This window comes from Platalea leucorodia, assembly GCF_965183815.1.
Source record: "Platalea leucorodia genome assembly, contig: HAP1_HAP1_SCAFFOLD_685, whole genome shotgun sequence".
Taxonomy (NCBI): domain Eukaryota; kingdom Metazoa; phylum Chordata; class Aves; order Pelecaniformes; family Threskiornithidae; genus Platalea; species Platalea leucorodia.
Genome location: NW_028120962.1, coordinates 1 through 16037, shown reverse-complemented (window position 1 = coordinate 16037; position 16037 = coordinate 1). Strand labels below are relative to the sequence as shown.

Genomic DNA, 16037 nt, shown 5'->3' with positions numbered 1-16037 from the left:
TAAAAATAGACCGGGGGGGGGGAGGACAGGGCCCCCCCACCCCCTCCCCCACCCCCTCCCCCCACCCCCCGCCTGCCGGGGGTGTCCGGTTTCCCCTCCCCCCCCCCCCCCCGGGGGGGGCTAAACTTAGCCCTGCCCCCCCCCGGGGCCCCCCCCACCTGCGCGGGGGGGGGGATGGGGGTGGGGGAGGGGAGCCCTGCGCGGGGGGAGGGGTCTCCTGCCCCATGGCCCCCCCCCTCCCCCCCCCGTGGGGCGCGGCCCCGCGGCCTTGAGCAACGTGGGGTGACTCACGGGGGGGGTGGGGCGGGGGGGGGCCACAGGGTCAGTGTGGGGCTGCCATAGGGGCTGCCATAGGGGCTGCTATGGGGCTGCCATAGGGGCTGCCATAGGGGCTGCCATAGGGGCTGCTATGGGGCTGCCATAGGGGCTGCCATAGGGGCTGCCATAGGGGCTGCCATAGGGGCTGCTGTGGGGTCAGTATAGGGCTGCCATAGGGGCTGCTATGGGGTCAGTGTGGGGCTGCCATAGGGGCTGCCATAGGGGCTGCCATAGGGGCTGCTGTGGGGTCAGTATAGGGCTGCCATAGGGGCTGCTATGGGGTCAGTGTGGGGCTGCCATAGGGGCTGCCATAGGGGCTGCTATGGGGTCAGTATAGGGCTGCCATAGGGGCTGCTATGGGGTCAGTGTGGGGCTGCCATAGGGGCTGCCATAGGGGCTGCTATGGGGTCAGTATAGGGCTGCCATAGGGGCTGCTATGGGGTCAGTGTGGGGCTGCCATAGGGGCTGCCATAGGGGCTGCCATAGGGGCTGCTACGGGGCTCCTATGGGGTCAGTATAGGGCTGCCATAGGGGCTGCTGTGGGGTCAGTATAGGGGCTGCTATGGGGCTGCCATAGGGGCTGCTATGGGGCTCCTATGGGGTCAGTATAGGGCTGCCATAGGGGCTGCTATAGGGGTGCCATAGGGTCAGTATAGGGCTGCCATAGGGGCTGCTATGGGGCTGCTATAGGGGTGCGATGGGGTCAGTATAGGGGCTGCCATAGGGGCTGCTATGGCGTCAGTGTAGGGCTGCCATAGGGGCTGCCATAGGGTCAGTATAGGGGCTGCTATGGGGCTCCTATGGGGTCAGTATAGGGCTGCCATAGGGGTGCGATGGGGTCAGTATAGGGCTGCCATAGGGGCTGCTATAGGGGTGCCATAGGGTCAGTATAGGGCTGCCATAGGGGTGCGATGGGGTCAGTATAGGGCCTGCCATAGGGGCTGCTATAAGGGCTGCCATAGGGGTGCGATGGGGTCAGTATAGGGCCTGCCATAGGGGCTGCTATAAGGGCTGCCATAGGGGTGCGATGGGGTCAGTGTAGGATTGCTATAGGGGCTGCTATAGGGGTGCAACGGGGCTGCCATGGGCTCAGTATAGGGCTGCTATAGGGGCTGCGGTGGGGTCAGTATAGGGGTTGCTGTGAGGACTGTAACGGGGCTAGTAGGGAGTGCAATAGGGCAGCTATAGGGGCTGCCATAGGGGCTGCAGTGGGGTTACTATAGGGGCGCGATGGGGTCAGTATAGGGGCTGCAGTGGGGCTGCTATAGGGGCTGCAAGGGAATCAGTCTAGGGGCTCCCATAGGGCTCCCATAGGGCTCCCATATGGCACCCATATGGCTCCCATATGGCTCCCATATGGCTCCCATAGGGGCTGCCCGGGGCCGATACGGGGCCATGGGCGGGGGCCGCTGCCGTTATCCGTGGGGCGGCCCCACGGCCCCACCCTGCGCCCATGGGCGTGGGGCTGGGGGGGCCACCGAGGGGCTGGGGGGGCCACTGTGAGGCTGGGGGGGCCACCGAGGGGCTGGGGGGGCCACCGAGGGGCTGGGGGGCCACCGAGGGGCTGGGGGGGCTGCCACGGGGCTGGGGTGGCCACTGAGGGGCTGGGGGGCCACCGAGGGGCTGGGGGGGGCTGCCACGGGGCTGGGGTGGCCACTGAGGGGCTCGGGGGGCCACCGAGGGGCTGGGGGGGCCACTGTGAGGCTGGGGTGGCCACCGAGGGGCTGGGGGGGCCACCGTGAGGCTGGGGGGGCTGCCACGGGGCTGGGGTGGCCACTGAGGGGCTGGGGGGCCACCGAGGGGCTGGGGGGGCTGCCACGGGGCTGGGGTGGCCACTGAGGGGCTGGGGGGCCACCGAGGGGCTGGGGGGGCTGCCACGGGGCTGGGGGACCACCATGAGGCTGGGGTGGCCACCATGAGGCTGGGGTGGCCACCGAGGGGCTCGGGGGGCCACCGAGGGGCTGGGGTGGCCACCGTGAGGCTGGGGTGGCCACTGAGGGGCTGGGGGGCCACCGAGGGGCTGGGGGGGCTGCCATGGGGCTGGGGGACCACCATGAGGCTGGGGTGGCCACCATGAGGCTGGGGTGGCCACCGAGGGGCTCGGGGGGCCACCGAGGGGCTGGGGGACCACTGTGAGGCTGGGGTGGCCACCATGAGGCTGGGGTGGCCACCGAGGGGCAGGGGGGGGCACCGAGGGGCTGGGGGACCACTGTGAGAGTGGGGTGGCCACCATGAGGCTGGGGTGGCCACTGAGGGGCTGGGGGGCCACTGAGGGGCTCGGGGGGCCGCCACGGGGCTGGGTGGCCACCGTGAGGCTCGGGGGGCCACCATACCTGACCCCCCCGGCCCCCCAGGCAGCCGGACAAACTCACCGTCGTCTGGACCAGGCGCAACCGACGGGTGTGCTCCAAGGTGGGCTGGGGGCCGGGGGGGCCATGGGGGTCCCGGGGGGCCGGGGGGGTCCTGGGGGGGGCCATGGGGGTCCCGGGGGGCTGGGGGGGCTCTATGTGGGGCTGGGGGGGGGCCATGGGGGTCCCGGGGGGCCGGGGGGGTCCTGGGGGGGGGTCTATGGGGGTCCCGGGGGGGGGGGCCATGGGGGTCCCGGGGGGCCGGGGGGGGCTCTATGTGGGGCTGGGGGGGGGCCATGGGGGTCCCGGGGGGCCGGGGGGGTCCTGGGGGGGGCCATGGGGGTCCCGGGGAGCTGGGGTGGTCCCGGGGGGGTCTATGGGGGTCCCGGGGGGCTGGGGGGGTCCGGGGGGGGGCATGGGGGTCCAGGGGGGCTGGGGGGGGTCTATGGGGATTCATGGGGGGCTGTGAGGGTCTATGGGGGGCCGGGGGGGTCCATATGGGGCTGTGGGGGGGTCCAGGGGGGTCTATGGGGGTTCGGGGGGGTCCCCGGGGGTCTGGGGGGGCCCCCGGGGGGCGGGGGCTGACGGGGGGTGCAGCCCCACAGCTGGCAGCCCGGCATCGAGAACCCCTACCGGGGGATGGTCGTCTGGGTGGTCCCCGAGAGCCTCGAGGTGGTCGTCACCCTCTACCGGGTGCGTGTCCCCCCCCGGGGTCCCCCCCCTGGGTCGTCCCCCCCCCTCGGGTCCCCCCCTCGGGGTCCCCACTCGTGTCCCCCCCCTCACTTGTGTCCCCTCGCACGGGGGTCCCCACTCGTGTCCCCTCCCCTGGGGTCCCCACTCGTGTCCCCTCGCACGGGGGTCCCCACTCGTGTCCCCCCCCACTTGTGTCCCCTCGCATGGGGGTCCCCCCTCGTGTCCCCTCCCCGGGGTCCTCCCTCGTGTCCCCTCCCTGGGGTCCCCACTCGCGTCCCCCCCTCACTTGTGTCCTCTCCCCGGGGTCCCCTCTCGTGTCCCCTCCCCGGGGCCCCCCCTCGTGTCCCCTCGCACGTGCGCTGTCCCCTCACGCCCCCCCGCCCCCCCAGGACCCCCCCGCCACCACCTACGATGACAAGGAGTGGACCTTCCTCATCGAGAACGTGAGTGGGGGGCGCCCGGACGCCTGGGTGCCGGGGTCCCCCCCCCGGGGGTCCCTGTGGGGGGTCCCCATGGGGGTACCTGCGTCAGGGTGGGGGTCCCCGGGGTGATGGGGGTCCCCTGGGGGTCCCCAGGGTGATGAGGGTCCTGCTGGGGGTCCCCTGGGTGGATGGGGGTCCCCTGGGTGGATGGGGGGCCCCTGGGTGATGGGGGTCCTGCTGGGGGTCCCCCAGGGTGATGGGGGTCCTGCTGAGGGTCCCCTGGGTGAATGGGGGTCCCCAGGGTGATGAGGGTCCTGCTGGGGGTCCCCTGGGTGGTGGGGGACCCCTGGGGTGATGGGGGTCCCAATGGGGGTCCCTGGGGTGATGGGGGTCCCCTGGGTGGATGGGGGTGCTGTTTGGGGTCCCCAGGGTGATGGGGGTCCCGCTGGGGGTCCCCTGGGTGGTGGGGGACCCCTGGGGTGATGGGGGTCCTGCTGAGGGTCCCTGGGGTGATGAGGGTCCCCTGGGGTGATGGGGGTCCCGCTGGGGGTCCCCTGGGTGGTGGGGGACCCCTGGGGTGATGGGGGTCCTGCTGAGGGTCCCTGGGGTGATGAGGGTCCCCTGGGGTGATGGGGGTCCCGCTGGGGGTCCCCTGGGTGGATGGGGGTCCCCCAGGGTGATGAGGGTCCTGCTGGGGGTCCCCGGGGTGAATGGGGGGCCCCAGGGTGATGGGGGTCCCGCTGGGGGTCCCCCAGGGTGATGGGGGTCCCTTGGGTGGATGGGGGTGCTGCCAGGGGTCCATGGGGTGAGGGGGGTCCCCGGGGTCGTCGTCGGCTGACCCCCCCCCGCCCCCCCAGGAGTCACGGGGACGGCGCTCGGTGGTGGCGGGGGCACCGCTGGACCTGGGGCGCCTGGGGGGCCCCGCGGCGGCGGGGGGGACCCCCCTCTCCCTCTCCCTCTCCCTGCGGCCCCGCTCGCGCAAGGTGGCGGCCGCCAGCCTGCGCCTGCGCCTCAGCGCCAGCGTCCTGCACGAGGGGCACCCCACGTGAGCGGGGGGGGCTTGGGGACCTGGGGGGGGCTTGGGGACATGGGGGGCTTGGGGACCTTGTGGGGGGCTGGGGGGCGTGGGGCCAGGGAGGGGCTGGGGGGGCTGGGGACATGGGGGACATTAGGGGGGTCTTGGGGACACTGAGCACTGGGGGGACATTGGGGTCTTGGGGACATTAGGGGGGTCTTGGGGACATTGGGGACCTTGGGGCCCTTGGGGTCTTGGGGACATTAGGGGGGTCTTGGGGACCTTGGGGACCTTGGGGACCTTGGGGTCTTGGGGACATTGGGGACATTGGGGTCTTGGGGCCAGGGAGGGGCTGGGGGGGCTGGGGACATGGGGGACATTAGGGGGGTCTTGGGGACATTAGGGGGGTCTTGGGGACACTGAGCACCGGGGGGACATTGGGGTCTTGGGGACATTAGGGGGGTCTTGGGGACATTGGGAACCTTGGGAACATTGGGGTCTTGGGGACATTAGGGGGGTCTTGGGGACATTGGGGACCTTGGGGACCTTGGGGTCTTGGGGACATTAGGGGGGTCTTGGGGACATTGGGGACCTTGGGGCCCTTGGGGTCTTGGGGACATTAGGGGGGTCTTGGGGACATTGGGGACCTTGGGGACCTTGGGGTCTTGGGGACATTAGGGGGGTCTTGGGGACATTGGGGACCTTGGGGTCTTGGGGACATTGGGGACATTGGGGTCTTGGGGCCAGGGAGGGGCTGGGGGGGCTGGGGACATGGGGGACATTAGGGGGGTCTTGGGGACATTAGGGGGGTCTTGGGGACACTGAGCACCGGGGGGACATTGGGGTCTTGGGGACATTAGGGGGGTCTTGGGGACACTGAGCACTGGGGGGACCTTGGGGTCTTGGGGACCTTGGGGACATTGGGGTCTTGGGGCCAGGGAGGGGCTGGGGGTGCTGGGGACATGGGGGTCTTGGGGACATTAAGGGGATCTTGGGGACACGGAAGGGGTGATGGGGACATCGGGGGAACAGGGGGGTCCTGGGGACACTGGGGGTGTCGGGGACAGTGAGGGGGCATTGGGGACGCTGGCGGGGGGACACGGGGGATGTGGGGACACGGGGGACCCGTTGGGGACATTGGGGACCCGCTGGGGACGTTGGAGGGGACATTGGGGACAAGGGGGGGGGTGTTGGGGACCAGGGACATGGGGGACGCATTGGGGCCGTGGGAGGGGGGACGCTGGGGACACTTGGGGACACCTGGGGACACTTGGGGACACTTGGGGACACCTGGGGCCACGTGTGTCCCCAGGGAGGAGGACATGCAGAGCGTGGCCAGCCTGCTGAGCCGCCCGGGGGAGGTGGCCGACCTGGGGGACTTCGAGAGCGACCCCGAGGAGGAGGAGGAGGAGAGGGGGGGGCCGCGGCGGGGGGGCACCCCCCCTGCCCCCCGAGGTGGGACCCCGCTCTGTCCCCAGCCCCCCGCTCTGTCCCCAGCCCCCACGCTCTGTCCCCAAACCCCCCCACTTTGTCCCCAAACCCCCCCCGCTCTGTCCCCAAACCCCCCTGCTCGGTCCCCAGCCCCCCCGCTCTGTCCCCAAACCCCTGCTCTGTCCCCAAACCCCTCATTCTGTCCCCAAACCCCCCCACTTTGTCCCCAAACCCCCCCCGCTCTGTCCCCAAACCCCCCTGCTCGGTCCCCAGCCCCCCCGCTCTGTCCCCAAACCCCCCCGCTCTGTCCCCAAACCCCTGCTCTGTCCCCAAACCCCTCATTCTGTCCCCAAACCCCCCCACTTTGTCCCCAAACCCCTCATTCTGTCCCCAACCCCCTGCTCTGTCCCCAAACCCCCCCGCTCTGTCCCCAGCCCCACGCTCTGTCCCCAAACCCCCCCACTTTGTACCCAAACCCCCCCGCTCTGTCCCCAGCCCCCCCCGCTCTGTCCCCAAACCCCTGCTCTGTCCCCAAACCCCTCATTCTGTCCCCAAACCCCCCCACTTTGTCCCCAAACCCCTCATTCTGTCCCCAACCCCCCGCTCTGTCCCCAAACCCCCCCGCTCTGTCCCCAGCCCCCCGCTCTGTCCCCAAACCCCCCCGCTCTGTCCCCAGCCCCACGCTCTGTCCCCAAACCCCCCCACTTTGTACCCAAACCCCCCCCGCTCTGTCCCCAAACCCCCCCGCTCTGTCCCCAAACCCCCCCGCTCTGTCCCCAAACCCCTGCTCTGTCCCCAAACCCCTCATTCTGTCCCCAAACCCCCCCACTTTGTCCCCAAACCCCTCATTCTGTCCCCAACCCCCCGCTCTGTCCCCAAACCCCCCCGCTCTGTCCCCAGCCCCCCGCTCTGTCCCCAAACCCCCCCACTTTGTACCCAAACCCCCCCGCTCTGTCCCCAGCCCCCCCGCTCTGTCCCCAAACCCCTGCTCTGTCCCCAAACCCCTCATTCTGTCCCCAAACCCCCCCACTTTGTCCCCAAACCCCTCATTCTGTCCCCAACCCCCTGCTCTGTCCCCAAACCCCCCCGCTCTGTCCCCAGCCCCCCGCTCTGTCCCCAAACCCCCCCACTTTGTCCCCAAACCCCTCATTCTGTCCCCAACCCCCTGCTCTGTCCCCAACCCCCCCGCTCTGTCCCCAGCCCCCCGCTCTGTCCCCAAACCCCCCCACTTTGTACCCAAACCCCCCCGCTCTGTCCCCAGCCCCCCGCTCTGTCCCCAAACCCCTGCTCTGTCCCCAAACCCCTCATTCTGTCCCCAAACCCCCCCACTTTGTCCCCAAACCCCTCATTCTGTCCCCAACCCCCCGCTCTGTCCCCAAACCCCCCCGCTCTGTCCCCAGCCCCCCGCTCTGTCCCCAACCCCCCCCCGTCCCCTAAGCACTCTGTGCCCCCCCAAGCCATGGGGGTGCGGGGGGGGGGGTCCATCCCTGACCCCCCCCCCCCAGATTCCCCCCGGGAGCTGCAGGCGCTGGTGGAGGAGGAGGAGGAGGAGGAAGAGCGGCGGGGCCCCCCCCCGGGCAGAGGGTGGGTCCCTGGGGGGGGGGGAGCGGGACCCCCGCCCCCCCCCCAGGCCCTGACCTTCCTCTCCCCCAGGCCCCCCCGCGGAGGAGGTCGATGACGGGGGGCCCCCCCAAACCGGGAGCACAGGGGGACCCCCCAAACCCTGGGGGGCACCCGGCCCCCCCCTCCGAAATAACCACGGTGAGGGGGGCCGGGGGGCTCGGGGGGGGCTGGGGTCACCCTGGGGGCTTGGGGACCCCCTGCGGGGGGGGGGGGGGGGGGCATATGGGCGGCTCAGGGACCCCATGCATGGGGGGGGGGGGGTCCCATATGGGCTGGGGGGGGGCCCTTTGGGGACCCTGTGCATGGGGGGGGGTGTCCCCAGGGTGCTGGGGGGGTCTGGGGACCCTGTGCATGGGTGGGGGGTCCCATATGGGCTGGGGGGGGTCTTTGGGGACCCTGTGCATGGGTTGGGGGTCCCATATGGGCTGGGGGGGGGGGGCATTGGGGACCCCATGCTTGGGCTGGGGGGGTCCCATATGGGCTGGGGGGTCTTTGGGGACCCCATGCATGGGTGGGGGGGTCCCCATGGGTGCTGGGGGGGGTCTGGGGGACCCCACGCATGGGTGGGGGGTCCCCATGGGTGCTGGGGGGGGGCTCAGGGACCCCATGCATGGGTGGGGGGTCCCCTATGGGTGCTGGGGGGGAGCTCAGGGACCCCATGCATGGGTGGGGGGTCCCCATGGGTGCTGGGGGGGTCTGGGGACCCTACGCATGGGTGGGGGGTCCCCATGGGTGCTGGGGGGGGCTCAGGGACCCCATGCATGGGTGGGGGGTCCCCATGGGTGCTGGGGGGGTCTGGGGACCCCATGCATGGGTGGGGGGTCCCTATGGGTGCTGGGGGGGAGCTCAGGGACCCCATGCATGGGTGGGGGGTCCCCATGGGTGCTGGGGGGGTCTGGGGACCCTACGCATGGGTGGGGGGTCCCCATGGGTGCTGGGGGGGAGCTCAGGGACCCCATGCATGGGTGGGGGGTCCCCATGGGTGTTGGGGGGGGTCTGGGGACCCCACGCATGGGTGGGGGGGTCCCCATGGGTGCTGGGGGGGTCTGGGGACCCCATGCATGGGTGGGGGGGTCCCCCATGGGTGCTGGGGGGGTCTGGGGACCCCATGCATGGGTGGGGGGTCCCCATGGGTGCTGGGGGGGAGCTCAGGGACCCCATGCATGGGTGGGGGGTCCCCATGGGTGCTGGGGGGGTCTGGGGACCCCCATGCATGGGTGAGGGGTCCCCATGGGTGCTGGGGGGGGGAGCTGGGGACCCTACCCATGAGTGGGGGGGGGTCCCCCCCCGTTTTGGGGGTCTCTCGGGGCGGGGGTGCTGACGGCGGCCGCCAGCCCCCCCCCGGGGGTAGCGGGGCGCTGCTGGCCTGGTGCCAGGCGGCCACGGCCGGGTATCGGGGCGTCCGCGTCACCAACTTCAGCACCTCCTGGCGCAGCGGCCTGGCCTTCTGCGCCCTCCTGCACCGCCACTGTCCCCAGCTGCTGTGAGCCGGGGGGGGACACGGGGGGGACACGGCGGGGACACGGCGGGGACATGGGGATGGGGGACGGGGCACCCTGGGGACCTGGGGTGGGGACCTGGGGAGGTGGGAGATGCCCTGGGGGGGACGTGGGGGCACCCTGGGGGGTGATGGGGACACCTAGGGGGGGGCATGGGGACACCCTGGGGACATGGGGACACCCTGGGGACATGGGGACACCCTGGGGAGGTGGGAGATGCCCTGGGGGGGACGTGGGGGCACCCTGGGGGGTGATGGGGACACCTGGGGGGGGACATGGGGACACCCTGGGGACATGGGGACACCCTGGGGCGTGATGGGGACACCTGGGGGGGGGCATGGGGACACCCTGGGGACATGGGGACACCCTGGGGCGTGATGGGGACACCTGGGGGGGGGCATGGGGACACCCTGGGGACATGGGGACACCCTGGGGAGGTGGGAGATGCCCTGGGGGGGACGTGGGGGCACCCTGGGGGGTGATGGGGACACCTGGGGGGGGACATGGGGACACCCTGGGGACATGGGGACACCCTGGGGGATGATGGGGACACCTGGGGGGGGACATGGGGACACCCTGGGGACATGGGGACACCCTGGGGCGTGATGGGGACACCTGGGGGGGGACATGGGGACACCCTGGGGACATGGGGACACCCTGGGGCGTGATGGGGACACCTGGGGGGGGGCATGGGGGCACCCTGGGGACATGGGGACACCCTGGGGGGTGATGGGGACACCTGGGGGGGGACATGGGGGCACCCTGGGGACATGGGGACACCCTGGGGGGTGATGGGGACACCTGGGGGGGGGACATGGGGACACCCTGGGGACAGGGCACTCTGGGGACATGGGGACACCCTGGGGGGTGATGGGGACACCTGGGGGGGGACATGGGGGCACCCTGGGGACATGGGGACACCCTGGGGGGTGATGGGACACCTGGGGGGGGGACATGGGGACACCCTGGGGACATGGGGACACCCTGGGGACGTGGGAGATGCCCTGGGGGGGACATGGGGGCACCCTGGGGGGTGATGGGGACACCTGGGGGGGGACATGGGGGCACCCTGGGGGGTGATGGGGACACCTGGGGGGGGACATGGGGGCACCCTGGGGGGTGATGGGGACACCTGGGGGACGGACGGACATGGGGACGGGGCACCCTGGGGACATGGGGACACCCAGGGAGGGGGACACATGGGGACAGGGCACCCTGGGGACATGGGGGGGGGACACCCCACCCTGGGGACCCCTGAAGGGACCAGGGTCTCCTGTGTGTCCCCCCCCCCCAGCAACTACGAGGCTCTGGACCCCCTCGACATCAGGGGCAACAACAAACTGGTGAGTGGGGGGGCGAGGGGAGGGGGCGGGGGGGGTCCCCAGGGTGGCGTCCCCCCCCCCCCAGCCCCACCCTGTGTCCCCCCCCCCCAGGCTTTCGACGCCTTCTCGGCGCTGGGCGTCCCGCGGCTGCTGGACCCGGCCGATCTGGTGCAGCCGCCGGTGCCGGACAGGCTGGGGGTGATGACCTACCTCAGCCAGGTGCGCGCCCGGGGGGGCCCCCCCCGGCACCGGCCGGCGGGGCGCTCCCCCGGACCCCCAGCGTGGTGCTGGCCAGGGGGGGGCCCCCATGGACACCCCCAGACCCCCAGTGTGGCACCCCCAAGGGGGGACCCCTGGGGGCACCCCCGGACCCCCAGCGTGGCACCCCCGAGGGGGGACCCCTGGGGGCACCCCCGGACCCCCAGCATGGTGCTGGCCAGGGGGGGCCCCCCCAAGACCCTCAGTGTGGAACCCCTGAGGGGGGGACCCCCGTGGACACCCCCGGACCCCCAGGTTGGCTCCATCGAGGGGGGGCCCCCATGGACACCCCCGGACCCCCAGCGTGGCACCCCGGAGCGGGGACCCCCATGGACACCCCCGGACCCCCAGGTTGGCTCCATCGAGGGGGGGCCCCCGTGGACACCCCCGGAGCCCCAGGTTGGCTCCATCGAGGGGGGGCCCCCGTGGACACCCCCGGACCCCCAGCGTGGCACCCCGGAGCAGGGACCCCCATGGACACCCCCGGAGCCCCCAGCGCGGCGCTGGCCAGGGGGGGGCCCCCCCCCGGACATCCAGCTCAGCACCACTGATGTGGGGGCCCCCCCGGACCCCCCCGGACCCCCGGCTTGGCACCGTTGAGGGGGGGGGCCCCCTTGGACCCCCAGTGCGGCACCGCTAATGGGGAGCCCCCCCGGACCCCCCCAGACGCCCAGCTTGGCTCTGTCGAGGGGGGGGGCCCCCTCGGACCCCCAGACTGCCTCCATCGAGGGGGGGCCCTCCTCGGACCCCCCAGCTCAGCACCGTCGAGGGGGGGGGCCCCCTCAGCACCCCGGCCCAGCACCACTAATGGGGGGGCCCCCCCGGACCCCCCCCCGACTCCCAGCTTGGCACTGGCCAGGGGGGGTCCCCCATCGGACCCCCAGCTCGTCGCCATTGAGGGGGGGCCCTCCCCGGACCCCCAGCATGGCACCGCTAACGGGGGGCCCCCACGGACCCCCCCAGACCCACGGCTTGGTGCTGGCCAGGGGGAGCCCCCCGGGACCCCCCCCGGGACCCCAGCTTGGCTCCATCGAGGGGGGGCCCCCCCCGGACCCCCCCCGGACCCCCAGCTTGGCTCCATCGAGGGGGGGCCCCCCTTGGATCCCCAGCTCAGCACCACTAATGGGGGGCCCCCCAGGACCCCCCCGGACCCCCAGCTTGGCTCCATCGAGGGGGGGCCCCCCCGGACCCCCCCGGACCCCCAGCTTGGCTCCATTCAGGGGGGGCCCCCCCCGGACCCCCAGCTCGACACCATCGATGGGGGGGGGCAGGGGGGCAGCGGCGAAGGACGCGGGGCCCGGGCCCCCCCCGGGGACGCTGCTGCCCCCCCCCCGCCTGCGCCGCCCCCCCCCCGGGGGCCCCCCCCGGCCCCACGCCCCCCCCCCCCGCACCAAGACCCTCGCCCACCTGCGCGACGCCGACCTGCTGCGGAGACGGCGCTCGGGGCGACGCGGGGACCCCCCCCCGGTGAGACCCCCCCCGAGACCCCCCCCGAGACCCCCCCGGGCCCCCCGAGACCCCTGGGGGCCTTGTTATTGTAGGGTCTGCCCTAATGGGGGGGGGGGGGCTGTTATTGTAGGGTCTACCCTAATGCTGGGGGGGGGGGCTGTTATTGTAGGGTCTACCCTAATGCTGGGGGGGGGGGGCTGTTATTGTAGGGTCTGCCCTAATGGGGGGGGGGGGCTGTTATTGTAGGGTCTGCCCTAATGCTGGGGGGGGGGGGCTGTTATTGTAGGGTCTACCCTAATGCTGGGGGGGGGGGGGCTGTTACTGTAGGGTCTGTCCTATTGCTGGGCCCCCCCCCGGTGCTGTCGCCCCCCCCCGTGTGGGGGTCCCTGACCCCCCCCCTCTCTCCCCAGGGTGCCGGGGATGTGGGGCCCCCCCCCGCGGCCCCCCCAGCCCAGCCCCCACCCCGTGCAGACCCCCCCCCAGAGCCCGGGCCCCCGGAGGAGGAGACACCGGTAAGGGGACATGGGGACACGGGGGGGGGGACATGGGGTGGGGGGGGACACGGGGGGGGGGACATGGGACAAGGGGGGGGACATGGGGAGGGGGACACATGGGGGGGACACTGGGTGGGATGGGGACACGGGAGGGCTTGGGGACATGGGGGGGGGACAGGGGACACAGGGGGGACACAGGAGGGATGGGGACACGGGAGGGCAGGGGGACATGGGGGGGACATGGGGACACGGGGGGGACATGGGGACACGGGAGGGACATTGGACGAGGGGGGGACACGGGACGAGGGGGGGACACGGGTGGGATGGGGTGGGAGAAGGACGCGGGGGGACGGGGACATGGGACAAGGCGGGATGGGGACACAGGGGGTGGGACGGGGACAGGGGTGGGATGGGGGACACGGAGCAGGATGGGGGACACTGGGGACACGTCCGTGCCCTGCTGGTGGCAGCGGCTGCGGGGTGGGGGCCATCAGAGGGCCGTGGGGACACTGGGGACATCGGGGACATTGGGGACGTGTCCGTGGTGGGTTGGTGGCAGTGGCTGCAGGGCCATCGGGGGGACACTGGGGACACTGGGGACATGGGGGACATTGGGGACGTGTCCGTGGTGGGTTGGTGGCAGCGGCTGCGGGGCCATCGGGGGGATGCTGGGGACACTGGGGACATGGGGGACATTGGGGACGTGTCCGTGGCGGGTTGGTGGCAGTGGCTGCAGGGCCATCGGGGGGATGCTGGGGACACTGGGGACATGGGGGACATTGGGGACGTGTCCGTGGCGGGTTGGTGGCAGCGGCTGCGGGGCCATTGGAGGGATGCTGGGGACACTGGGGACATGGGGGACATTGGGGACACTGGGGACATTGGGGACGTGTCCATGGCGGGTTGGTGGCAGTGGCTGCGGGGCCATTGGGGGGACGCTGGGGACACTGGGGACATCGGGGACATTGGGGACATTGGGGACGTGTCCGTGGTGGGTTGGTGGCAGCGGCTGCAGGGCCATCGGGGGGCCATCAGGGGACACTGGGGACATGGGGGACATTGGGGACGTGTCCGTGGTGGGTTGGTGGCAGCGGCTGCAGGGCCATCGGGGGGACACTGGGGACACTGGGGACATGGGGGACATTGGGGACGTGTCCGTGGCGGGTTGGTGGCAGTGGCTGCGGGGCCATCAGGGGACGCTGGGGATGCTGGGGACATCGGGGACATTGGGGACACTGGGGACGTGTCCGTGGTGGGTTGGTGGCAGCGGCTGCAGGGCCATCAGGGGACACTGGGGACATGGGGGACATTGGGGACGTGTCCGTGGCGGGTTGGTGGCAGCGGCTGCAGGGCCATCAGGGGACATCGGGGACATGGGGGACATTGGGGACGTGTCCGTGGCGGGTTGGTGGCAGCGGCTGCGGGGCCATTGGAGGGATGCTGGGGATGCTGGGGACACTGGGGACATGGGGGACATTGGGGACACTGGGGACATTGGGGACGTGTCCGTGGCGGGTTGGTGGCAGCGGCTGCGGGGCCATTGGAGGGACGCTGGGGATGCTGGGGACACTGGGGACAGGGGGGACACTGGGGACGTGTCCGTGGCGGGTTGGTGGCAGCGGCTGCGGGGCCATCGGGGGACGCCGGGGACGCCGGGGACGGGGGGACAGGGCCTCTCCCAGCGGTGGCCGTGGCCGCGGGGCCAGCGGGGCCAGCGGGGCCATGCGGTGTCCCGCGGTGGCAGCGGCTGCGTGACACCGGCCAGTTCGTGGTGGCCGAGCTGGCGGCGCTGGAGCGGGAGCAGGCGCGCGTGGACGCCCGGGCTGTCACCCTGGAGCGGGAGCTGCGCGGCCTCATGCAGTCGGGTACGGGGGGGGCCGGGACCCACTGGGGACACGGGGACCCCCCCGGGGGCACGGGGACCCACTGGGGACGCGGGGACACCCCCGGGGACGCGGGACCCCACTGGGGACATGGGGTCCCACTGGAGACACAGGGACCCCACTGGGGACACGGGGACCCCCCCGGGGGCACAGGGACCCACTGGGGACGCGGGGACACCCCTGGGGACACAGGGAACCCACTGGGGACACGGGGACCCCCCCTCGGGGACGCAGGAACCCACTGGGGACACGGGGACCCCACTGGAGACACAGGGACCCCACTGGGGACACGGGGACCCCCCCGGGGGCACGGGGACCCACTGGGGACGCGGGGACCCCCCCGGGGACGCGGGAACCCACTGGGGACATGGGGTCCCACTGGAGACACAGGGAACCCACTGGGGACACGGGGACCCCCCCGGGGGCACGGGGACCCACTGGGGACGCGGGGACACCCCTGGGGACACAGGGACCCCACTGGGGACACGGGGACCCCCCCGGGGACGCGGGAACCCACTGGGGACATGGGGTCCCACTGGAGACACAGGGAACCCCCAGGGGACATGGGGGACCCCCCCCCCCAGGGACATGGGGACCCCCCCAGGGACATGGGGACCCCACCTGGGGACATGGGGTCCCACTGGAGACACGGGGACCCCCCCGGGGACGTGGGGACCCCCCCCCAGGGACATGGGGACCCCACCTGGGGACATGGGGTCCCACTGGAGACACAGGGACCCCACTGGGGACACGGGGACCCCCCCAGGGACATGGGGACCCCACCTGGGGACATGGGGTCCCACTGGAGACACGGGGACCCCACAGGGGACATGGGGACCCCACTGGGGACCCTTCCCCATGTCCCCCCCTTGTCCCATGTCCCCCCCCCCGTGTCCCCATGCCCCCTGTACCCCCCATGTCCTCCCATGTCCCCCCATGTCCCCATGTCCCCCCCACGCCCCCATGTCCCCATGCCCCCATGTCCCCATGTCCCCCCATGCCCCCATGTCCCCCCCACGCCCCCATGTCCCCATGTCCCCCCCATGTCCCCCCATGTCCCCATGCCCCCATGTCCCCCCATGTCCCCCCATGTCCCCCCCATGCCCCCATGTCCCCATGTCCCCCCCCATGTCCCCATGCCCCCATGTCCCCCCCATGTCCCCATGTCCCCTGTGTCCCCCCATGTCCCCCCATGTCCCCATGCCCCATGTCGTCCCCATGTCCCCATGTCTCCCCATGCCCCCTGTCCCCCCGTGTCCCCATGCCCCCATGCCCCCCCGTC

At 72.6% G+C, this 16037-nt stretch overlaps 1 protein-coding gene across 1 annotated transcript; it reads left to right on the top strand.

The window, feature by feature from the left end:
• Positions 1-1548: 1548 nt before the first annotated feature.
• On the top strand, positions 1549-14850 carry LOC309604361 (uncharacterized protein; the record flags this gene model as incomplete). The annotated part of the gene is made up of 14 exons (XM_082339309.1): positions 1549-1553; positions 2673-2730; positions 3264-3359; positions 3749-3802; positions 4639-4826; positions 6109-6251; positions 7733-7811; positions 7882-8005; positions 9185-9333; positions 10644-10692; positions 10783-11519; positions 12315-12396; positions 12789-12890; positions 14617-14850. Coding segments are annotated over 14 exons (2100 nt in total), but the record flags the coding sequence as incomplete, so codon positions are not given.
• Positions 14851-16037: the final 1187 nt, after the last annotated feature.